Genomic DNA, 26,094 nt, shown 5'->3' with positions numbered 1-26,094 from the left:
TTTCAACAAATGATAGAGGTTTTTGAACTGCAGTATGCTATACCAAACAGAAAGCAAATGAGTGACGTTATTGTACCTAGGCTTTATGAAGATATTAAGCAAAGAATCATTTACATTAATTTGTTTGGCCGACGCCTTTATCCAGTGCAACACACAACATTTATATTAGAGTAGCCTTAACTTGCAACAGCTGAACATGCAAGACAGCAGATTTCTATGTGAAAATCGCATGCCACTACATTAAAAATGAGTGAGCACCTGTGGCGGATGTGTTACAGACAAGTGCAATGCATGCCAGTCACACCAGCAGCAACCTCGCTGTTTATATGCAGAGCTTCCGAGTTGACTGGCTGTTATTTCAAAAACCTTGCCTACTTTTTCAGATGTGCTGTTCCATCACGTGGCTGCATCAATCATATTTGTTGGCAAGCCCAATAAACGTTTCTTCTCTTTAAGCATGTGGTTAGCTGAACTGCTGTGTTGGGAAATGTTTGCAATGTGCCTCACCCAGCAAAGCAAATGGGCAATTGTTGGAATTTTCATAGCAGCCAAACTTGAGTGTGTGTGAGAGCAGCCGATGTGAAGTATCTCTATGCACCATACATATCATATTAGTGGAGCTGTCGGTCATGATGGCCGGTTCTTTTTCTTTTATGTTCCATTCATCCAACACCACTGTCAACAACCATCACCTCTAGATCCTTGTTTTGAAATGCTTCCTTTTTGTCTGAGTAGGAACTGTGAGGACACATTTCAAGACTTGTTAATATGACTACTACAAATGAGCAACTGAAGATATATCTGACTTGTGCAATTATAGAAAGACACCAGTCCTCCTGCTGTATCTTATGTTTTGACTAATTCAAGATTATTTAAAATGTCCAATAGGGGAATACATTTGGCCAACAGTTTAGATGAAGGGTGTCTACGTGAAGATTCATAACACACAAATAGGTTTTTGAAAAATTAGCTGAAGGGTGTCTACGTGGAGATTCATAACACACAAATAGGTTTTTGAAAAACATTATTTAAGAAGCAATATTTGATTATTTTATAGTAATACTCGGGGGCTCCTCCTCCTGCTCGCTTCACTTGCCCACCCCTGGGTTTGGTTTACTGGATATACAATTTAAAAAGAATTGTTATATATGCATTATTTTCACTTTTACTGTAAACTTTAGTAAAAATATTTTGAATGAACGTTTCTTCAAGATCGCATTGAATTTTGATTCCATGTTTGGACTTGCAGTACATCGTGACAACGCAGTGTATAACTGCCTGTGAGTGAATATTGTTTCTTTCTCTCTAATAAATAAAAATACTTTCTCAAATGTTTGTCCATGCTCTTTGTTCTTCGCTTTGTCGTTGACGTGTCATCTAGAACGTATAAAATTACTGTCCTGATAAAATGTATAAGAGCTGAGAGCGCAGGAAGTGTGTCTGCCAAAAGCATTCACACAACTGAGGTTAGATGACCGTGGTCTTGTTATAAATAGTTGTAAGCAGGGCATGACTTGAAAGAATCTCATGTTAAATGTCTGTCTCACGGGACTAAATACCGTGCCAACATTTTTGGAATCTTTCAATTCTTGCTGGCAACACGAATTAGACGATCTACAAGTCTCTGACTTAAAGTTTAAATCCAAACAATATATTCAATTTCTTTTCGCCGTTTTGTTATTTCACCAAGTAATAATTTTCATTTGTTTGCACTAATGCGATCTTTACTCTCTCTCTTTTTTTTTTTTGAGACTTTCGAATGTTTGTACTTCCATTATCTCTAACCTGTTCCGCATGTGTACCGGACCAACGTTTTTGAATTCTTTACGACGTTCTACTTTGTCTTTTATTTCCAGCCACGGGCGTGATTAAATCTCTTTCTTACAGGATGTACAAGTGTCTTTCCGAGAAAATTGCGTCCCATCTTCCAAGATTTTTTTTTTTTTTTTTATAATAGAGATTTGTAACACGATGTAGTTTTATGTAGATGCCGTTGCATTTAATTAAAACAAGGAAAGCCCCACCCCCATAATATCTGTTGACTCTGATGTGGCGATACATATGTTACTTTATGGAGAATTTTGAATGAGTGCAGTGCTGCAAAAAAGTGTTTTTAAGAACAATAATTTTTTTTGTTCCACATCTTCCAAACACTGATATCTGTTTCATTAGTAATCAAGATGACGTGAAACATTGTAGCATTGCTAGTCTTGTGTAAAATCGGTTAGAAAAGTATGTTTTAATTTTGTGAGCTTTTCACCCCGCTGTCTTTGCTTTTTAGTTTTTCTTCTTCAACTTGTCTCGTATTTTTAATCACAATGATTATCAGAGTCAATTAAACCCTCTAGTTTTCAAAGCAAATGAGGAGATAATGTCTGTATTTTCAGGCCTTTAAAGTCTTAGTCTAAGTACTTCATCAGAATCTGTAATGTAAAGATTGGCATAGGCTAGGGGTTGGACTCTAGGGGTGTAGTCCACCAATATTATGATATAAACTTGATTATACATTTTTAAGATATAGGCTGTGTCCACACTTCCATGTTTTTGTTTAAAAATGGAAGGGATTTGTCTCAAATTTTGCCTTTCGTACACAGTACCCCAGTATTCTGAACCGGTGAAAAGTCTTTTAAAAAATCCTTCAGAGCTGGATACTTGCGTAGATAGTGTTAGCAATATTCCACTATAGCAGGCATAGAAGAGTTGCTTCCAATGGTCCTTGTTGTGCTGCTTGTCTGCATGCATCTATATACAGTTTTGCAAATAATTCTGTGGATGGCAACATTACTGTTAACAGTGGAAAAAAATTAGAGCCCTGTAAAAATCAGATTGTAAATAACACAGTTGACAGCCTCTTATCAGTCTTCACTGCAATCTGTTCAGTTTGTAGAAGCTCTGTCTGCAACAAACTTAACAACAAGATGCTTAATAAAGTTAGTGGATGTAGAATGCAGCCGACCTCACAATATTACAGGACAGAGTGCAAGTACAGCACAGTAAAGTTAAGCTATACATGCTGCAGATACACTTACTAATTTTCTCTTTTGAGGGATATTTTTGTAAGAGATGCAAAAACTCCAGTGTGGATGAAGATCGTTCCCATTTAAAAACGGGGGGCTTTGCCCCCTGCTCGCTTCGCTCGTCAACCCCCATGCCTGCGCTATGCACTAGCCTCTTTGTGTTTCTGTCGCTCACGTATTGAGATGCAGTTGTACAATTTACACATTTATTTTAATGGAAATTGTTACATATGCATAATATAACTCTTTTACAGCGAGTAATTAACCATATTAAAAAAGAGTAAAAGGTAATAATTTGAAAGTAAATTGATTCGTGTTGTGTTAGTTATTCGTTGCATAATACGATTTTGTTCTGTTTGGTTTTGAAATTAAAATGCAGATACTTTTTAACCTTACACTTTTACTATGTTAAATTTTCTTCAATGTTGGATTGAATTTTGATTCTGCATAGCGACAATGCAACATATAACTGCCTGTGATTGAATTTCGTTTCTTTCTCTCTATTAAATAAAACGACTTTTTCAAATGTTTGGCTCTGAGATTTGTTAATTGTCTTTACAAAAGCTATTATTACGGGAAACTGTAAACATTTTAATAAGAATGGCATATCAAGATCTCCTCCTTTGTTGTGTAACGTTATCCCCGGAAGATGTACTACCTAACCTTTCTTGGATACATCCTTCTTTCTACAGTAATTCATACAATGGAAGACCAGACGGTGTTAATGGTTGTAGATATTCTTCGCGATATTATAAGTTGATGTTTTCGTCTTCTGAATGATCACCACCAACTGTTACAGCATAGTCTATTGATACACATTTAAGCAATTCGCCGTGTAACAGATTCGTTATGTTTTGCATTAATTCATTTGACTTCATCGTTTCTCTGTGCTAGGATTACCTGTGTACTCATTTTTTCTGTTGATAACCCTTTGTGATGAAATTCTTGAATAAGATTTGGACATAATACCTCGTCTTTAATTGGGAACTTGAAGTGTGGAAAACATTAAAATTTATAAGAGCTGAACGAGCATAAACTGTGTCTGTCAAAAGCATTCACACAAATGAGAGGTGAGATTACTGTGTGTGTGGTTGAAAATGGTTGCGAGGAGGGGGTGAATTGAAAAAATCTCCTGGCCAAAGTGAATATGGTTGAGAGGAGGGTGTGACTAGAACAAATCTCATGGCCAAGGTCTCAATTCACTGGACATGAAAAAGTCTTCCAAAATGTCCTCTCATCGAAGGATTTTTTTAAACAAAAAAACAAAAAAGACAAAATATGTAGTTGCTGAGGGTGAAACCGAGTTAAATATTGGAAAGTTTCATAGTCAGCTTTTTTTATGAACAACAAACAGTGCTTAATGTTGAGCCCTAGTGTATCAACATGAATTTTGGCATAATAATTTTGATTATCCTGATGCCCCAGGATGGGCGGGTCTTGAACCCCGAAAAATTGATCATAAAAAACAGACCCCGACTTACCTACTTACTTTATTTATTTATTTTTTATTATTATTTATTTATTCAAAAATGCGATAATTACTTTTATTTATTTATTTATTTTTTACATCTTCTTGCCTCCTCCAATCTCGCATCAGTTTCTCGGACACATCAAATTTTATTACAGCAGTGCAGTTACCAATTTTTTTTTTGCCACTTTTAATTTAAAACCAGCTTCATATTTTCTTCTGATCATCGTAGATGAAAGATGCTCTTACGATAAAGGTGTATGAGGGTATGAGATGCCAAAAACACAAAACAGTGCAAACGTTGCTTTGGAATAGTTTTGGTATTACTGTGTGGTTACGTAGGCACAATACCTATTAAAAAAAAGGCAGTGTGCTCCATGGTCACTCTCTCTGGCACGCGTAAGCATATCATAATCTCTTGGGCCAATAGTGTGAGTTTTCCACATTCGACTTATACAACCGACATTATAAAATACCAGAAATTATACGGTAAAATCAATTAATATATGGTAAATTGTGCAGCCATAACTCAGTGCATTTTTAAATGCTTTTCTGCATCCCTTGGTTTAAGAACCAACATTTTAAACTAAAATATTATCCTAACATAAAGCTCAGAATTAGCCCCTGTGTGGCTCTTAGGGTGAACTGTAGCTATTTTAATAGGAGGTAAACTGTTGCTTTAAACTTGTTTATCATTCTGGCTATAGATTTAAAATACGTGGTAGGGGACAGTGCCTTTTTTAAAGAGTTTTTTATTGGAATATTTCTTGGGGGCTTAGACTAAAATTCTACTTTAGACAAAGCAGGGCAAATGATTTAGTGTTGCTTATAAACAACATAATTCCAATACATGGTTTGAGAAAAATTGTAAGACAGAAGTTTTAAGGTATGGTAAGGTAGTTATACTTGCTGATCATGTCACTGAGGAGTAGCAACATCCTGCTTGTTAATTAGCTTTTAGTACACATGACAGCAAAAATTTTTAGAAATTACTTAAAATGATAAACAAATGCTTAAACACGATGTCTTATCTTATAAGTATTTTTAAATCTGCTGTAACTACAAGAAGCCATTGGTAAACCTTGTCTTATGCACACCACAAACATGTCTTGCTCTTCTGTAGCCTTCTGAATGGGTAGTGTGGAGGGGGTTTTGGCTGATGGATTTAGCTGTTCAAAACCGAGTAAATGATAAATGGTTCAGAGTGTAGTTTGCACTTTTGTAAACGCTCTAGAGTTGGTCACATTTTAAGTTACAGTATTTATTCGCAGGTGTCAGTGTGGTGGCATTTTTTGAAAAAGAAAGCCCCATTTATTAATAATGCTTAGCAAATTGCTGTTCACAATTTTAATTACATTCAGACTTATTTTGTTACCATGGTTTAATTTATGTTAATCATATATAAAACTATTATAAATAATAAGATGTTTATGAGCAGTGGTGCTTGTATTAAAACTGATGGTATATTCAAACATTTCACTTAAGAGGGCAAAGAATTTTAATCCTTTAATTCCTGTAGAAAGTAATTTTCTCTATTTCACTTTCAGCATGGGGCCATTTGGGCTTTTAGTTGTAATTGAACAGGGAATGTGGTTAATATTAAGTGTATTGTTTAAAGACAAAGACCAGCGCCCCCCAAAGAGTTCCTTTAGGAATAGCAGAGTGCACTCTGCTGTTAGATTTGGTGTTTTATACTGCTTTGTCCTACAAAACATCCTGAATCATTTGAGGCATGAATTCAGTAAGGCGCTGGGAACACTGCTGAAAGATTATGTACTGTGCTATGCTGACTCAATATTGTGAAGTTGCTCCATCAGACTTTTCAGACACACATTCATAGTGCAACCCTCACATTTTACCTCCTCTCAAAAGTGATCTGCTAGATTCAGATGTGGTGGCTGTGCTGACCATTGCAGTAAATTGAACTTGCTGTCACGTTAACTGGTATGATACAGGGTTTGTGAAATGGCACATTATCCTTTGCAGAAGGAGCTGGCTGTTTCCATGAATATTTGCACATAGTCAGCAACAATTCTTCTGTGCTGTTTCAATCAAGTGACACTCTTATCATAAGGGCTAATAATGTATGTGCAAAGAAAACATTTCCCCCACATTATAACATTGTTATAAGCACTTCGTAACTTGCAGAAGGCACCACAATTTACCATAGCATGGTGCCAGCATGTGTGGCTTGTAAGGGTTTAGGGTCCTTTTCATGTCTGCTTTCATGGCTTACAGCCCTGATCACTGATGGGAATCATGAGGAGTACAGGTCAGTTAGTAAGACTGTGACAGGGTGAAAATAATGAGAGAAGTGAAAGAGCAGGCAAAAGGCGGACTTGATTTATTTTGGAGATGTTTAATGTGCGGTAGCAGTAGGATACAACTAATATGGTGTTTAGAATAAAAAGCCTGTCAACTCCTCCTTGGTCCATGGAATCATCACTGTATCAAATCGGGATCCGCACAATCTGTGTGTGTGTGTGTGTTTTTTTTTTTTCCCTTATTTACAGATGCAGTAATATTTCAAAACGGATGGCCTGAATATTTTTAATTACACCTCATTGTTGTAGGCATTGTGTGTCAAACAGGCAACCACGTAAAAGAGAGACTAATTGTAGGACAGAGCGTGTTGGCTCTTCAAAGCGGGGATTTTAAAGTTTTGTAGTAAACAGAAATTTAGAATTGTCAGTTTTCCATTTGCTTTATTGAGAATGTCTTAGCATTAAACAGCCATTGGGAATCTCAGGTTTAGGTTTAAGTGTAAACATGACAGAATCAGTTGCAAAATGATACTTTCAAGGCACTGAAAAAGTGTTTAGAAAAACTGCTCCAAGTATACTTCTGGGATCCTGGGAAACAAAATAAACTGCTTTAAGTTTTACTAATAAAGATGATAAGCTGGGCATTCAAAATTATGAAATCGTTGTTCGTGTGAGTGAAGTGCTAAAACGATTCTACAAAATACTGCAGCTTTACAAAACGTTTCTGGTGTAACTCAATGCCAGTTTTCCCGGGTAAAACAAACCATTCTTTTACAATCGAATGTCTGCTTTTGCCTTTGAAAGTCGCTACTTGAATATATATTATTCAATCTGACAGTCCCATTTTGCACAAACTTATTAAAAAAAAAAAAAAACTATTAGTTGAGCTCATTATGCCTAAGAGGAAGTCCACAAATAATTGCGTATTCAGGGTCTTCCTGTTTGCTTAAATTAAGTCTGAGCATTCATCTGACGTCTTTCTCCACAGAACAGCCACTCACTGGAGATTGTTTTTGTGTAGTACACCATTTTCTGTAAACTATAGAGTCTGAGGTTTTGAAGGAGCGAGGAGAAGTAGCAGTTTGTGAGATTCGAGACCAAACAATCTTACCACAGTCAAAGTCACTTTTATCCTTTTGTTCTAATGTGTTTTTTTTTTTTTTTTGTTTTTTCTTTCTTCAAAGCGCTTTTGACAAGGTGTATCATAAGGGGCTGTTGATCAATGTAAAAGAAGTGACAATTCAAGGAAGCATGTGCAGAACTGGGTTAGATACGAAAAGCAATGGATTTCGGTATGAGGGTCTAAACTCCCCCCTTTATTGGATGACTTTGTAAGTGGCGTCCCTCAGTGATCAGCACTAGGGATGCTGCACATTTTAATCCATATAAGTTAAAGAAACAAAAATGTAACTAACAAGCTGGTTAAGTTTGGAGATGCTTAAAATAGGTGGATTTTTAAGGATAGTTGGAAAATTCATTACAAATTCATTACAAATCGACCAGGACAGAATTAATAATTTTTATGGTAAATTAAATGTAAAATTTTATATAGAAAGCAAACATACAAGTATATATGATTATAGAAGGTTGTCTGAAACTTTACTGTACTTTTTGATAATGGGTTTTATGGACTCGATTACTGATCACTTTCAGACAATGTACAGGAGTGAGTAATGGGGCCAAAAATATGGCTGGTTTTCAGTATGCTATCTTAAGTTACACAACAGAAAAGGTTATGCTGTATTTGTGATATTTGAGACACCGCATATATATTGGTCACTATCACACAGAAGATTTAACAGTGTTAGAGTAGTCCAGAGACATCCAAGTAGCTCATTTATAGGAGTGTGTAGTGAAGGAGTTCAGGCCATTCAGTGTTATAGAAGAGAAGATTAAGCGGTAACATAATGTACCTCTTCAAAGTTGTAAAGAAAATTAGTATGATAGATACTAACTTTATAAGACACTATTAGAATAGAACATGGGGTGTATGAATGTAAGGCATTTCAATTTTTTTGTTTTTATATGTTTTTTTTTTTTTAAATACTCTGACAAATTACCAGATAGTCACAACTGGATAACATTTTGCAAAAGTTATATAAATAGGGATTTACAAACCATCCTGGGTTGAAAGGCCTTTTCACATATCAATTTAGTATTATTTTGCTGCAAAGATCTCCTCATTTATAGTTGCTCATTTTTATTGCTTAACTATACTACTGGATTCTTGTTGTTCAGTGCATCATAACTAATAAATGTTTTGCAGTCAAACAGAGAATACAATTTTTTTTTCTCTCATTTCACCATATTTGCTGGGTATTTGTCTTGAGATATATATACACACTAGCAAAATACCCGCGCTTCGCAGCGGTGAAATACTGTCTGAATATTTTTATTAATAAAAAAGTAAACATTTTTAGACTGAACGAAAATGTCAAAAATTAATTGTTAAGGATCTCTCTGTATACCACGTTGTCAGTTCGGCCCTCTGGTTGTAATATGACTAAGCTGTGTGCTGAGCTCACTCTTGAGCATGCAACATACAGTTGGCCATGTGAAAAGCAATCCCGACTCAAATAAATGCCAACCTTTTGTAGTGTTTGTCCCTGAGACTTATTAATTGTCATTGCGAAGCAGAGCCTTACTGGAAATTGAACGCGTTTGAATTAAAATGGGAGATTAGATGGTATAACGGGGATGCGAGAAATAAAAACTGTGTCACTGAGGCACTGCCAGTAAATATAGTTGCTTCAATTAGGTTGTTTTATAGAGATGTGACCTGAAGTCTTGTGCCGTTACAAAGTTTCGTGGTTGTTAGTTTCTGCTTCCTTGGCGAAGGTCGTAAACGAAAGAAGACACCGCAGTGACACACAGAAGAGAACCCGTGGATTAAATAAAACCTACACAATAACTGTAACAATCGTAACAAATGAAAAATAAAATAGAAGAGAACCCGTGAATTAAATAAAAAGGTTGCTTCGTTGGTGAAGCAAGGAAAAAGCACTTTCTTATATGTCGTTCGTTTTTATAACAGTGCAGAAGCTATGAGAAAGCTGCTTCCTTGGCAAGCTCAGAACGAAAGAAGACACCGCAGTGAACACAGAAGAGAACCCGTGGATTAAATAAAACCTACACAATAACTATAAAAATCGTAATAAATGAACAATGAAACAGCGGAGAACCCGTGGATTAAATAAAAGGCTGCTTCGTTGGCAAGCAAGGAAAAAGGACTTTCTTATATATGTTCGCTTATAAAACAGTGCAGAAGCTCTGAGAAAGCTGCTTCCTTCGCAAAGTAAGGAAACGACTGAAGAGACGGCAAGGCAGCTGAAGCGCTGCATTATGGGATCTGTAGTTTATTGTGTTACCAGTGCTTCATATCCCCGGCCATTAATAACAATAATACAGTATATAAAATGATCTTGCGGGCCGATATAATTACACGCCGGGCGGATGTGGCTCGGGCCTTGACTTTGACACATATGGAGTAAATAGAACTTGAAAAGATATATTTTTCAAATGTGATCGCAATTCAGATAGAGTTGACGCCAGACTACAGCCTGCATGCCTCAATGAGTCATCCTCCCTCGCTCTTACTTTTTACCGCTCATCTAATGAATACACTGAGTATGGCTTTACCAAAACAATCATTGATGGCTAATAAAGTATCCATTATTCGAGTATGTAGATAGGAACATATATATACATATATATATATACCCGCGTATCGCAGCGGAGAAGTAGTGTGTTTAAAAAGCTAGAAAAAGAAAAGGGAACATTTTAAAAATAACGTAACATGACTGTCAATATACAGTATTTGTTTGTGAGTGTTACTGAGTGTTGCTGTCATCAAGGATTTGATTATCATTATTTCTTTCAATCAGGTTCGTATTTGTAGGATGTGTTGTGTTCAAGTTACATTCCGTGTTTGTCAATCGCTGTAAAGATGACAGGTTTCATTCATCGATTCGTTTCTTACTGCATCAATAAACAGCTCGTCTTCTTGTTTATCTGAGACCTGACACACTGCATGCACGTTTTTTTTACACTGTCTTCCTTTAGCGGACATTGACTTTTTCCACCGTGTGCTTTGTTTCCGCAGTAGCTGGATTTATGAATATGCTTATCACACGCTTCATATTTTTGCTGCCTTTTCAATTGTGTAATTCGGTTTTGTTCAGCTCTTTGGAACTGTTGCTTTTATCTGTGCACTGCGCCAGTTCACGTGAGCCGCCGTGTACATGCATCGAGGGTTCCCAGCTGTGCTGGTGCCATCTCGTGCTATGTCCATGGCTGTATTTAATGTTACCTTAGTCCTGGCACTTAAAACTTTCTCGCAGTTTCGCTGAGTTTGTGTCAAACACCACCCTGACCATCTCATCTTCCTCTCCATAAGCACAGTCCTTCACCCGTGAATATTTACCCGTGGCAGTTTGCTATTGGATTGCCACTGACGGACGGCCTTATATGGGCAGGCACTAAATTACAAACGCCAGCGGCAGCCTGTCTATGAACTTAATTTAAAGTGTAGGTTTACGTCGTGCTTTTTTCCGAAGTAGCAGAACTCATGAATATGGTTGTATATGTCACTCGCTCGCTTCTTATTGTTTCGCTGCCTTCTCAATTATATAATGCATGTTTTCTAAAGCGCTTTTTTGAGGTCTTCCTGGTTTTCTATGTACTGCGTGATTACGTGGGAGGCGTGATGATGTCACACGAAACTCCGCCCCATGGCTCAAGCTCATCTCCATTACAGTAAATGGAGAAAACAGCTTCCAGTTATGACCATTACGCGTAGAATTTCGATATAAAACCTGCCCAACTTTTGTAAGGAAGCTGTAAGGAATGAACCTGCCAAATTTCAGCCTTCCACCCACACGGGAAGTTGGAGAATTAGTGATGAGTCAGTGAGTGAGTGAGTGAGTGAGGGCTTTGCCTTTTATTAGTATAGATACATACATAGCAGGTGTGTTAAATTTGGTGTTATCGCTTTCACACTCTCTTATACTGGTCACTGGAAGTTCAACATGGCACCTCATGACAAAGAACTCTCTGAGGATCTGAAAAAAAGAATTGTTACTCTACATAAAGATGGCCGAGGCTATAAAAAGATTGCCAACACCCTGAAACTGAGCTGCAGCACAGTGGCCAAGACCATACAGTGGTTTAGCAGGACAGGTTCTACTCAGAACAGGCCTCGCCATGGTCGACCAAAGAAGTTGAGTGCACGTGCTCGGCGTCGTATCCACAGGTTGTCTTTTGAAAATAGACGGATGAGTGTTGCCAGCTTTGCTGCAGAGGTTGAAGGGGTGGGGGGGGATCAGCCTGTCAGTGCTCAGACCATACGCCGCACACTGCATCAAATTGGTCTGCATGGCTGTTGTCCCAGAAGGAAGCCTCTTCTAAAGATGATGCACAAGAATGCACGCAAACAGTTTGCTGAAGACAAGCGCAAGACTAAAGACATGGATTACTGGAACCATGTCCTGGGAGTCTAATGAGACCAAAATAAATTAGGTTCAGATGGTGTCAAGCGTGTGTGGCGGCAACCAGGTGAGGAGTACAAAGACAAGTGTGTCTTGCCTACAGTCAAGCATGTTGGTGGGAGTGTTATGGTTTGGGGCTGCATGAGTGCTGCCGGCACTGGGGAGCTACAGTTCATTGAGGGAACCATGAATTCCAACATGTACATTGACATACTGAAGCAGAGCGTGATCCCCCTCCCTTCGGAAACTGGGCCGCAGGGCAGTATTCCAACATAACGACCCCAAATACACCTCCAAGACCACCACTGAAGGTAAAGGTGCTGGACTGGCCAAGCATGTCTCCAGACCTAAACCCTATTGAGCATCTGTGGGGCATCCTCAAATGGAAGGTGGAGGAGCGCAATGTCTCTAACATCCACCTGCTCCATGATGTCGTCATGGATGAGTGAAAGAGGATTCCCGTGGCAACCTGTGAAGCTCTAGTGAACACCATGCCCAAGAGAGTTAAGGCAGTGCTGGAAAATAATGGTGGGCAGCCACACAAAATATTGACACCTTGGGCACAATTTGGACATTTTTCACTTAGGGGTGTACTCACTTTTGTTGCCAGTGGTTTAGACATTACTGGCTGTGTGAGTTATTTTGAGGGGACAGCAAATTTACACTGTTATACAAGCTGTACACTGACTACTTTACATTGTATCAAAGTGTCATATCTTCAATGTTGTCCCATGAAAAGATATAACAAACTATTTGCAAAAATGTGAGGGGTATACTCGCTTTTGTGAGATACTGTGTATAATATATATACAGTGGTTTGAAAAACTATTTGCCCCCTTCCTGATTTCTTATTCTTTTGCATGTTTGTCACACAAAATGTTTCTGATCATCAAACACATTTAACCATTAGTCAAATATAACACAAGTAAACACAAAATGCAGTTTTTAAATGATGGTTTTTATTATTTAGGGAGGAAAAAAAATCCAAACCTACATGGCCCTGTGTGAAAAAGTAATTGCCCCCTTGTTAAAAAATAACCTAACTGTGGTGTATCACACCTGAGTTCAATTTCCATAGCCACCCCCAGGCCTGATTACTGCCACACATGTTCAATCAAGAAATCACTTAAATAGGAGCTGCCAGACGCAGAGAAGTAGACCAAAAGCACCTCAAAAGCTAGACATCATGCCAAGATCCAAAGAAATAATTGAGATCTATTAGTCTGGTACAGGTTATAAAGCCATTTCTAAAGCTTTGGGACTCCAGCAAACCACAGTGAGAGCCATTATCCACAAATGGCAAAAACATGGAACAGTGGTGAACCTTCCCAGGAGGGAACGGCCGACCAAAATTACCCAAGAGCTCAGAGACGACTCATCCGAGAGGTCACAAAAGACCCCAGGACAACATCTAAAGAACTGCAGGCCTCACTTGCCTCAATTAAGGTCAGTGTTCACGACTCCACCATAAGAAAGAGACTGGGCAAAACGGCCTGCATGGCAGATTTCCAAGACGCTAAACCACTGTTAAGCAAAAGAACATTAGGCTCGTCTCAATTTTGCTAAGAAACATCTCAATGATTGCCAAGACTTTTGGGAAAATACCTTGTGGACTGATGAGACAAAAGTTGAACTTTTTGGAAGGCAAATGTCCCGTTACATCTGGCGTAAAAGGAACACAGCATTTCAGAAAAAGAACATCATACCAACAGTAAAATATGGTGGTGGTAGTGTGATGGTCTGGGGTTGTTTTGCTGCTTCAGGACCTGGAAGGCTTGCTGTGATAAATGGAACCATGAATTCTACTGTCTACCAAAAAATCCTGAAGGAGAATGTCCGGCCATCTGTTCACAACTCAAGCTGAAGCGATCTTGGGTGCTGCAACAGGACAATGACCCAAAACACACCAGCAAATCCACCTCTGAATGGCTGAAGAAAAACAAAATGAAGACTTTGGAGTAGCCTAGTCAAAGTCCTGACCTGAATCCAATTGAGATGCTATGGCATGACCTTAAAAAGGCGGTTCATGCTAGAAAACCCTCAAATAAAGCTGAATTACAACAATTCTGCAAAGATGAGTGGGCCAAAATTCCTCCAGAGCTGTAAAAGACTCATTGCAAGTTATCGCAAACGCTTGATTGCAGTTATTGCTGCTAAGGGTGGCCCAACCAGTTATTAGGTTCAGGGGCAATTACGTTTTCACACAGGGCCATGTAGGTTTGATTTTTTTCTCCCTAAATAATAAAACCATCATTTAAAAACTGCATTTTGTGTTTACTTGTGTTATATTTGACTAATGGTTAAATGTGTTTGATGATCAGAAACATTTTGTGTGACAAACATGCAAAAGAATAATAAATCAGGAAGGGGGCAAATAGTTTTTCACACCACTGTGTATATGTGTGTGTGTGTGTGTATGTATATATATGTATATATATATGTATATATGTGTATATATATATATATCCACATGTAACCCAAAAAATGGCATAATCTGCATTATCTGACATCACTACCACATTATATGCATCATATGGCACATAGTTCATAAAACTGTATTATATTTTGTTAAAAAACATGCTAGCACTCTACAGTCTTAATAAACTTGAGGCAGTTTTAGTGGGATGTTGCACCCTGGGGGTAATGGAATAGTGTATCAGAATGTTTAATTGTCCACAGTGACAGCCAAAGGAAAGATACTTTCAGCATAGCCATTCTATTTTGCTTTTAATGGCATTAACAAATACCTGAACAGAGTCATTTAATAGGACAGTCACCCGGTGAGTATGCTCTTTGGTTCCATAGCCTGGTTCACTTCTTTATTACACATTTAAAAGGGGGCCTTGGCTTTAGACTTTCAATACTCTGCACTCTCTGAACAACACTTTACAGTTTGTCTTGAGTGGGCATATGAACTGCCATCCCGTTTTGTTGGAAATCAAATCTGCTTTCACTGAATGCCTTGTAAAAGTGGACCATTCATGAATGGCGACAGTTGCACTATTTTAAGACCACATAGGAAAAACATTTGCTGCTGAGCTTTCTTTGCAGCTGAATTAACATTTTCATTGCAGTGCAGACAGTGAATAATTGTGCTGGCAGTGAACGGAGATAATTCTAGCACACTAACAGTGACACCATTTATGGCCAGGGCTTTAGAAAAAGGGAAGTTTTTTAATTCTGTTTTCATAGTGTTTGACTTCATATTGTTAAGGACATGTTTATTTAACAGATAGTGAAACGGCTATATGGCACCAACAGACTTGCAGCATTAGAAAGGAGTCACTAGAGCAGAGGTTGTCAGAGAAAGGAGTAAAAGATTACTATTAGAATGCAACCCCGTACTCTGGATAAGAGACCCTGATGACTGGCTGCATAGACACACAATGATGCATCTATTCTTCTTAATGTCTGGGAACCAGAGACATACTTGACACAGTCCATGCTCCTAAAAACTTTTACTATGAACCTTTGACAAATGCCAACCCTCAATCTAATCATGGGGCCCAGGTAACACTGGAGATTTTCAAATTCGGCGGGATTTAGGGGAGGGCCATGTATATCATGTATAACATTTTACTGGTTTGTTAGCATGATAGGCAAACTAAAGGGCGCGAGGGAGATTTTTGGTGGCAGACTGGATGTGTAGGAGATTTAGACATGAGACCATACCCTAACCCCACAATACATTCTGCAATTCAGACTTCACAATACAATATTCCCATGATATGAAATTTTCATCAAAGAAATGTATGATGTATTTTAGCGTTACTTTATTATTATACATACATAAAACACTGTGAATTAGATGAAATCAGGATACAAATGCATAAGTAATTGTTTTTCAGCTTTTTCTAAGAACTTTTAATAAAACTAGCTGTTCTACCCATTTTCATCTGGAAAAGTAGTGAAATGTACAGTAAATCACATATGTAAAATAAAAACCGATCCGACCCTCTGACCTTGTCATTGTAGCAAAAACACATGCATTTTTACTATTATTTCTGTTGGGATATTCAGGATGCAGCTGCATAGAGAAGTATTGTGGCCTAGTGGACTCCCCTATGAGCTTCTGAGGGATGATGGTATTGAATGCTGAACTTAAGTATATAAACAGCATTCTAGCATAAGTGTCTGTCTTGTCCATAAGGGGCATATTGTCTGTATTGGGCACCGACACCTTCACATCATTATACAGATGGTGAATAACGGTTCTGGCAAGTGTGCGCTCATTTTGTTAATTACTACTAATAGTTCAATCAGATTTTTAAATTCTCGGTTATGGATGAAAGGAATTTTAATTTGCCTTTGTTGTTCATTTCAGTCATGTGATAATGTAACGCAATATACAATACTGTGACACATTTTGTACTGTCAGTATTTTGCATCACAAAATTTGATACAAAGAAGTATTGTCTCCTGCCCATGAAGTGTCATTTCCAAATGATTTCAGTATCACATAAGTATCTGTTAGTGTTGGGTAATTATGGATTCCTTAATATAGACAAGAACCATGTCATGGACCAGGTATTTTCTTTCACAGTGTTTTTAGTATATGAAGTGAAACAACAGGAGCATTTTTAGGTCTGTATTAAAAATGCCAAATAGGGCAAATGCCAGTGATTAAGATGCAAGAAAAAGAATGATCTAGATCAGAATATTCTTCTTTCTCATGAAGCAGTATGGATTGGCTCCTGGATCAGTTTAATGTGGCATAATGTAGTCTGTTTTATGTGACAGTGAAAAGTGTATTGTGCAAACAGCCAGAGCTTTCCTGTCTACCATTAGCATTGGAAAACACTCTCATACACCGCTTCTCCTGTTGTATAATCTGTAGCAAATGCATAGGTAGCACTTATATTATAAGCACCATAATGAATGGACAGTACACAGAAAGGCCTTTGTAATAGGGATGCCATAATACCAGAAAGTTTGTAATTGATACTTTTGGATAACACAACAAAAACAGAAACCCCAGTTAAAAGACATTTTAAAGTATCTCCATTATTGAAGTGAACGATATGCTGCCCTTTCTGTAATATAGCATAAAAATATAAACCGCTTTAAAATGCTAATGCATCCATCAAGTAGTTGCCCAACTATCACTTACCTAATCAAGTACTCATAAATTCATAAATATCAAAATATGCTATGCAGACTGCGATCCTTTGTGTGGCAGAGATCCCCACAGTGTTTATCTTAACATGTACACATTCTAAATGTATTCATTTTCAATCCAGTAACCGAAAAATATTGCTTTAAAAATCATATTACATAAAAACTTATTGTAAGATTTATATTTGACTTATTAGCTGGGTAAAACATATTACCAAAGAGTAATATTTAAAACTTGAATTATTATGACTCATTTGTTAAATGTCAAACTCCTGGTGCTTTAATTTTCCAAATCTGTCCCTCCTTTTCTGTCTGTCTGTCTGTCTGTCTGTTTGTCATATAGTGCCTTTCATCTCTCTCTCTCTCTCTCTCTCTCTCTCTCTCTCCGTGTGTCTGTCTTAACATTACTCCCAACTTTACAGCCTCAAGGTTCTGAGCATTTGTTTTTAATTTTTCTTGTCTAATTTTTAAATTTGAAATTGCCCACCGTGCTTGGTGCAGATTGTTTTCATCCATCCATCCATCCATCCATTCTCTTCCGCTTATCCGAGGTCGGGTCGCGGGGTAGCAGCTTAAGCAGAGAGGCCCAGACTTCCCTCTCCCGGCCACTTCTTCCAGCTCTTCGGGAGAATCCCAAAGGCGTTCCCAGGCCAGCCGGAGACATAGTCCCTCCAGCGTGTCCTGGGTCTTCCCCGGGGCCTCCTCCCGGTTGGACGTGCCGGAACACCTCACCAGGGAGGCGTCCAGGAGGCATCCTGATCAGATGCCCGAGCCACCTCATCTGACTCCTCTCGATGCGGAGGAGCAGCGGCTCTACTCTGAGCCCCTCCCGGATGACTGAGCTTCTCACCCTATCTTTAAGGGAAAGCCCAGACACCCTGCGGAGGAAACTTATTTCAGCCGCTTGTATTCGCGATCTTGTTCTTTCGGTCACTACCCATAGCTCATGACCATAGGTGAGGGTAGGAGCGTAGATCGACTGGTAAATTGAGAGCTTTGCCTTACGGCTCAGCTCCTTTTTCACCACGACAGACCGATGCAGAGCCCGCATCACTGCGGATGCCGCACCGATCCGCCTGTCGATCTCACGCTCCATTCTTCCCTCACTCGTGAACAAGACCCCGAGATACTTGAACTCCTCCACTTGGGGCAGGATCTCTCCTCCAACCCTGAGAGGGCACTCCACCCTTTTCGGCTGAGGACCATGCTCTCGATTTGGAGGTGCTGATTCTCATCCCAGCCGCTTCACACTCAGCTGCGAACCGATCCAGAGAGCTGAAGATCACGGCCTGATGAAGCAAACAGGACAACATCATCTGCAAAAGCAGTGACCCAATCCTGAGTCCACCAAACGGACCCCTTCAACACCCTGGCTGCGCCTAGAAATTCTGTCCATAAAAGTTATGAACAGAATCGGTGACAAAGGGCAGCCCTGGCGAGTCCAACTCTCACTGGAAGCGGGCTCGACTTACTGCGGCAATGCGGACCAAGCTCTGACACGGTTGTACAGAGACCGAACAGCTCTTATCAGGGGTCCGGTACCCCATACTCCCGAGCACCCCCACAGGATTCCCGAGGGACACGGTCGAATGCCTTTTCCAAGTCCACAAAACACATGTAGACCGGTCGGGCAAACTCCCATGCACCCTCAGGACTCTGCTAAGGGTGAAGAGCTGGTCCACTGTTCGCGACCAGGGCCGAAAACCACACTGTTCCTCCTGAATCCGAGGTTGACTATCCGGCGGACCCTCCTCTCCAGAACCCCCGAATAGACTTTTCCAGGGAGGCTGAGGAGTGTGATCCCTCTATAGTTGGAACACACCCTCCGGTCCCCTTTTAAAGAGGGGACCACCACCCCGTCTGCCAATCCAGAGGCACTGTCCCGATGTCCATGCGATGTTGCAGAGGCGTGTCAACCAAGACAGTCCTACAACATCCAGAGCCTTAAGGAACTCGGGTATCTCATCCACCCGGGGCCCTGCCACCAAGGAGTTTTTGACCACCTCGGTGACTTCAGTCCCAGAGATGGGAGAGCCCACCTCAGAGTCCCCAGGCTCTGCTTCCTCGTGGAAGGCATGTTAGTGGGATTGAGGAGGTCTTGAAGTACTCCTCCCACCGACCCACAGCGTCAGTGAGGTCAGCAGCGCACCATCCCACCATATACGGTGTTGACACTGCACTGCTTCCCCTCCTGAGGCGCGGACGGTGGACCAGAATCTCCTCGAAGCCGTCCGAAGTCGTTCTCCATGGCCTCTCCAAACTCCTCCCATGCCCGAGTTTTGCCTCAGCAACAACGAAGCGCGTTCGCTTGGCCTGCGGTACCTATCAGCTGCCTCCAGAGACCCACAGGACAAAAAGTCCTATAGGACTCCTTCTTCAGCTTGACGGCATCCCTCACCCGGTGCCCACAAGCGGGTTGGGGAATTGCCCCCACGACAGGCACCGACCACCTTGCGGCCACAGCTCCGGTCAGCCGCCTCAACAATAGAGGCACGGAACATGGCCCATTGGACTCAATGTCCCCACCTCCCTCGGGGCGTGGTTGAAGTTCTGCGGAGGTGGGAGTTGAAGCTACTTCTGACAGGGGACTCTGCCAGCCGTTCCCAGCAGACCCTCACAACACGTTTGGGCCTACCAGGTCTGACCGGCATCTTCCCCCACCATCGAAGCCAACTCACCACCAGGTGGTGATCAGTTGACAGCTCCGCCCCTCTCTTCACCCGAGTGTCCAAGACATATGGCGCAAGTCCGGCGACACGACCACAAAGTCGATCATCGACCTGAGGCCTAGGGTGTCCTGGTGCCAAGTGCACATATGAACACCCTTATGCTTGAACATGGTGTTCGTTATGGACAATCCATGTGAGCACAGAAGTCAATAACAAAACACCGCTCGGGTTCAGATCGGGGCCATTCCTCCCAATCACGCCCTTCCAGGTCTCACTGTCATTGCCCGTGAGCATTGAAGTCTCCCAGCAAAGCGAGGGAATCCCAGAAGGTATGCCCTCTAGCAACCCCTCAGAGACTCCAAAAGGGTGGATACTCCAAACTGCTGTTGGCGATACGCACAAACAACAGTCAGGACCCTTCCCCCCACCCGAAGGCGGAGGGAGGCCACCCTCTCGTCCAGCGGGGCAAACCCCAATGCACAGGCTCCGAGTTGGGGGGCAATAAGTATGCCCACACCTGCTCGGCGCCTCTCACCGGGGGCAACTCCAGAGTGGTAGAGAGTCCAGCCCCTCTCGAGAAGATTGGTTCCAGAGTCCAAGCTGTGCGTCGAGGTGAGTCCGACTATATCTAGCGGAACCTCTGACCTCGCGCACTAGCTCAGGCTCCTTCCCCTTCAGAGAGGTGACATTCCCGTCCCAAGAGCCAGTTTCTGTAGCCGAGGATCAGACCGCCAAGGTCCCCGCCTTCAGCCACCACCCAACTCACACTGCACCCAACCTCCTTGGCCCCTCCCATAGGTGGTGAGCCCATGGGGAGGAGGACCCACGTTACCTCTTCGGGCTGTGCCCGGCCACCAGGCGCTCGCCATTGAGCCCCACCTCCAGGCCTGGCTCCAGAGGGGGCCCCGGTGACCAGCGTCCGGGCAAGGGAAAACGTCGTCCAAAGGTTTCACTCATCATTGGAGGTTTGTTGAACCGCTCTTTGTCTCATCCCTCACCTAGGACCAGTTTGCCTTGGGTGGCCCTACCAGGGGCATAAAGCCCCGGACAACATAGCTCCTAGGATCATTGGGACACGCAAACCCCTCCACCACGATAAGGTGACGGTTCAAGGAGGAGAGATTGTTTTCATACTTTTCTTAATCTTAGAATGTCGCCAAGTGATTTTCAGCCTCCTGTTTATTTTCTAAAGCTCTGTCACAGTTGATTCAACTGGATGCCCCAATAAACTCTGAATGCATAACATATTTGTACAGTCAGGTAAGCAGGGTTCACCATATTTTGTGGTACTTAGTATATCGAAGACAGAAAATGAGGATAATGTCAGTTTGATATTACAGTAACCGGGCATGTGTTAGTTTTCAGGAGGATGGCTGGTTTGTTTTTGAAACCCATCCAGACTGTCAATTGTGCACTTTTGTTTGTTCATGCTCATTTTTTGACTAGCTGTATGATTAAAACCAATAATGGCTTCACTTACATGGGTAACTTGAGAAACTTGCATTATTTTTTTGGACAACGACCATGCTTGATTTAATTACAGACAGGTTTTTGAAAAAATAAAAAATGTGCATGTGTAACTATTACAAAATATGCTTTATCATTAAAAAATACTAAGGTGCTTTATTTGAAGTGATTCTTGTTTTCATGTTTCTGTACATAGTGTCTTACTTGCTGTGTTACTGCATTATCTAAAACACAAGATGAAGTATGATATAAGCAAACTGAATGTTTGTGGTGTCTTTTCTAGAAACTAAACCTGCAGTTGTGGTTAATTCTCGTGTATTTGCATTCATTTAATAATCCAAATGTTCTTCTCGTTGACAGGTGCAGGAAATGAATTCTGGCAGGAGGAAAGTGAAAATCGTGGGAATCATGATGATGGTGAATTTATTCATTTACATCATGGTGGAGGTTTCCCGCAGCAATGGTGGCCATGGCAAAAATTCCCATAATACAGTGATCGTGACAGAAAAACGATTTTGGAAGAAACAGGTTCCAAGTGAAGCTTATTGGAACAGACAGCAAGAAATAATGGATTATTTATATAATCCCATCCTAGGCACACTGAACAGCACGATCTTGGAGGAAATTAAAAATGCTAACATAAGCCTTTCGAGTTTAAATTCTTGTGAGCCTGACCTTCATGTGAAAACTCAAGTGAAGGATTATAACTTTCTGCCTAATCGATTCAAAGACTTTCTCCTCTACATGAAATGTAGGACGTACTCCCTGGTTGTCAATCAGCCTACAAAATGCAAAAACAGCCCCTTTCTTTTGCTGGCCATTAAATCACTTTCTCCACACTTTGATAGAAGACAAGCAATACGAGAGTCTTGGGGGAAGACTCAAAAAATAGGCAACTACACGGTAGTTACTGTCTTTTTGCTAGGGAATGCAACAGCTGTCGATTTCTTTCCAAACCTCAGTGAGATGCTGGAGCATGAGAGCAAAATGTACAATGACATCCTGCTTTGGGACTATAGAGATTCGTTTTTCAATCTTACAATTAAAGAGGTGCTGTTCCTGGAGTGGTTTTATCAGTACTGTCCCAACGCACAGTTCATCTTTAAAGGTGATGACGATGTTTTTGTGAACACCCACAGGATCGTGGAGTACTTGAAGGGTTTACAGAAGCCAAAAGCCAAAGATCTGTTTGTTGGGGATGTTATCACAAATGCAGGGCCACATCGCAATAAAAAACTGAAGTATTTTATTCCTGAGAGCATGTTTGTGGGATCCTACCCATCTTATGCAGGTGGTGGAGGGTTTTTGTATTCTGGAGACTTAGCTTTGCGACTCTACAATATTTCTCAGCAAGTATTACTTTTTCCTATTGATGATGTCTATACAGGCATGTGCCTGAAAAAGCTGGGCCTCACTCCCGAAAAGCACAAAGGATTCAGAACCTTTGACATTGAAGAGAAATACAGAAGCAATCCTTGTGCTTACAGAAGCCTCATACTTGTGCATAGCAGAACACCTCAGGAGATGATTCAGATTTGGTCATGGCTGAAGGATTCAGAAGTAAATTGCCAGTAAGGACAAAACCTTTGAGACTGTGCAAACTTGAAGCATTATCCTCTTAATCTGTCTCAAGGAATGGTCACCCTATAGTCCATGTAAGGATGACAGCTGTATTCCGCACTTTGGCCTGGAGCCCCGCCAGTAGCCAGATTCAGTGTTGCTGGCAAAACGTACTCTTCTTGATAAGTTGCCTTTGAAATCGTGGTGCATATGTGTGTGTCTTAAGTTAATTATATCGGGGTAAAAGGTGGAGATAGGTGTTCATTGAGCCTTAATGTGAAATATGATTGAATTATTTTCCCTGCATTTCAGAATATTTTTGCAAGTAACATGTTAACACGTTTTAATTAAAACTTCAGTTATAAATATATTAACTTGCTATTTCTTTCAGTCATAGCTGAGGAGGCATCTTACTAGCGAGGGTGTAGTATTTGAAATTTCTGTATCCATTTCTGGGCGATTTCATAGCAAAATTATTAACAATAATACAATCTGTCATCAGTATTTCACTCCTCCATATTAGCCAATATCTTGTAAAATATATTATTTAATTCTGCTTAGATTTTTAGGGCAGTGTAGAAGATTTACCAGTTCCAGTCCTTTGTAAATTAATAATAAATTTGACAAACACATATTGTTGTATGCTTTCTAGCAAGAGGTCTATATATATATATATATATATATATATATATATATATATATATATATATATATATATACAACGCATGTATGTCTAATCGTACAGCATAGACTTCGGGTTAACACTTTTTATGGACAGCTTGAGCTACTGTCAGGCTCTTTTGTGTTTATAACTTTGTCATTCTGCAGTTTTTGACTCTGCAGTATTAAGTGCCTCATTCTTTAGATGCTGCACTGATCTGGTAGTGAAGATAAGCTAAATGTTTGTAGAAGCGTAACAGTATTCCTCTAGATACCTCTCAACTATCCAAAGAGAAATGCACTGACTGCAAATCAACAGTCTCAAATGAAATGTTCTGTGTGTCGGCTGAAGTTAGGTCTGAATATGCAGTAGTCTGAAAGTGCCTCGGAAAAATGCTCCTGTCCTTGAGACCATCTTCCGTAATGCTGACTTGCTCTTTTTTTTTTTTTTTTTCTCCCATGTACAGATGAATCTTTACAGTTTTTTATTCCAAGTGTGTCATCGCCCATTTACATTTGGTTTTCAGAGCTGCTTGCAGCCTGCTTACTGTCTTGTGATTCACAGCTTTCATTTCTTTTATGTGTACTTGCTACCTAATATTTACAGTAGTGAATGACTGCAAAATGAATAATGACAGTTATTAGTCTTGTCTTTCATTTTGAAAATATGTTGCTAGTCCTTGAAACAAAGAATTTTGTATTTTGTTTTATGTTATTTATTGGATTTTTTTTTTTTAATTGTTGCTCTCCACCTTCCTTGGTGAATGTAAATTTTTAGACTTTTCTATGTATCCATTATAATACTATTTTGAGAAGTGCACTGAATTTTGAATACTATTGAATATTAAAGTTTAAAGAAGTTTAAAGAATGTAATGAACCAAAGATAGTTGAGCTGGCAGTATATTACTACTTTATTGTATTCATTTGTAAGCTTTTCTACTGAGAAATGAAGTAAGTGTGTGTGTGTGTGTGTGTATGTGTGTTTGTATGTATGTGTGTGTGTGTGTGTGTGTGTGTGTGTGTGTGTGTGTGTGTGTGTGAGTGAGTGAGTGAGTGAGTGTGCAACAGTGCTGCTTATAATCTTCCTGCACCTGTTTATCAGACATACCTGCTGTTATTTATTATATGGAGCTGAAGACCAAGTGATTTCTGTTAGTTTGTATTTTGCAGAATGTATTTCAGCTTTTCAATGTCATACACAGCGCGGGAGGTTTTGATCACATCTTTCTTGATGTTCTTAAAACTTTGTCAAGATGCTCCAACTGTCTGCAAGTAGGCGGCTGAGGCTTTTACAAATAAATGTTCATTTTAAACCAAAAAAAACAAAACAAAAAAAAAACAAAAACCACAATTTTTCATTATGTTTCTTGCTCGGTTCTATTCACATTGCATTGTTGTTCACAGTACTTGATATTTAACTTCTGTATTTCTCCAGTATTTAAGGTGCATCCACTATGCTCTGTTGATTTGATGTTTCCTGGAGAGGGTAATGGATGTGTTTTTTAATTTTAAAACATAATAGTTGCTATTTACCCTTTTTCAAGATAATATTGCTATAATTACACACTGAGAAAACAGATGAAGTGCTGATTTTATGTTTAAAAAGTGACCCTTCTGGCTCATCAAAATTCCACTAACCTGTTGAACACTTACTGCTTTATTTTGGTCCTTTTTCACCTTTAGTATCCTCCCCTTCGATCTTAAATGTCAACACTGGTCTGTATGTTTATAGGCCCAAATGATATTTTATTCTGATCTTTATAACATGAAAATTGTTGATAATAAAGTGTTTTCTTATAAGGAGGATGACTACACAGTGTTACATAATTCATTCCTGCATTTTGTTTTGTTGTGAATCTGAACAACAGAACATGCTAAGCGTGTCTTCTTTGATAGTGAAAATATTTTGGCATCCTTGTGAAAGTGCTACAATCATTGGCAACATGGTAATAAACATCAACATAAATTTCAGGTAAGGTTGCAATAACCCCTTATTGCAACATGTTAAATATTGAGAAGCACATGTGACAGTAATGTCAGAAAATAGTGTCTTAAATGTCTGAACTGTTAACAAGGTTTCCAACCCCTTACACTTCAGATGGCAGTGGCTGGAGCAGCAGTTATTAAAGTTGATGTGGTGTGCCTGACCCCATTTAAGCGTGCTGTTCCAGTCCACCTCATTATCCATTGAAAAAAGAAAAATCCATTGATTTAAAGAAGTGAAAAATTCTTGACCCGAAAGATTATTTTTGCCAGCCTTGCACTGGATATTTGAGATCCTGCAGAATTTGTCACAAGGAGTTCATCAGCCTGTCATGAAATTTGAAGAGCCACATCCTGTATACAGGATCCCAGAGCAGGAATTTGTAAGTAAGTCTGCACGATAT

The 26,094-nt window shown here is 39.9% G+C and overlaps 1 protein-coding gene across 4 annotated transcripts in view; it reads left to right on the top strand.

The window, feature by feature from the left end:
* b3gnt2b (UDP-GlcNAc:betaGal beta-1,3-N-acetylglucosaminyltransferase 2b) overlaps positions 1 to 25,517 on the top strand; it is a 91,354-nt gene extending 65,837 nt beyond the window's left edge. For all 4 annotated transcript variants that reach the window (XM_039737878.1, XM_039737877.1, XM_039737876.1 and 1 more), the window contains one exon: positions 21,847 to 25,517. In XM_039737878.1, coding sequence (XP_039593812.1) covers positions 21,856 to 23,061 — 1,206 coding nt within the window. In that variant the 5' untranslated portion in view covers positions 21,847 to 21,855 and the 3' untranslated portion in view covers positions 23,062 to 25,517. The remainder of the gene's footprint in view (positions 1 to 21,846) is intronic.
* The last annotated feature ends 577 nt before the right edge of the window (positions 25,518 to 26,094 follow it).

The sequence above is a fragment of the Polypterus senegalus genome, chromosome 16, assembly GCF_016835505.1.
Source record: "Polypterus senegalus isolate Bchr_013 chromosome 16, ASM1683550v1, whole genome shotgun sequence".
NCBI classification, from domain to species: Eukaryota; Metazoa; Chordata; class Cladistia; order Polypteriformes; family Polypteridae; genus Polypterus; species Polypterus senegalus.
The sequence above is the reverse complement of the archived record's forward strand: the minus strand, read 5'-3'. Positions and strand labels throughout refer to the sequence as shown.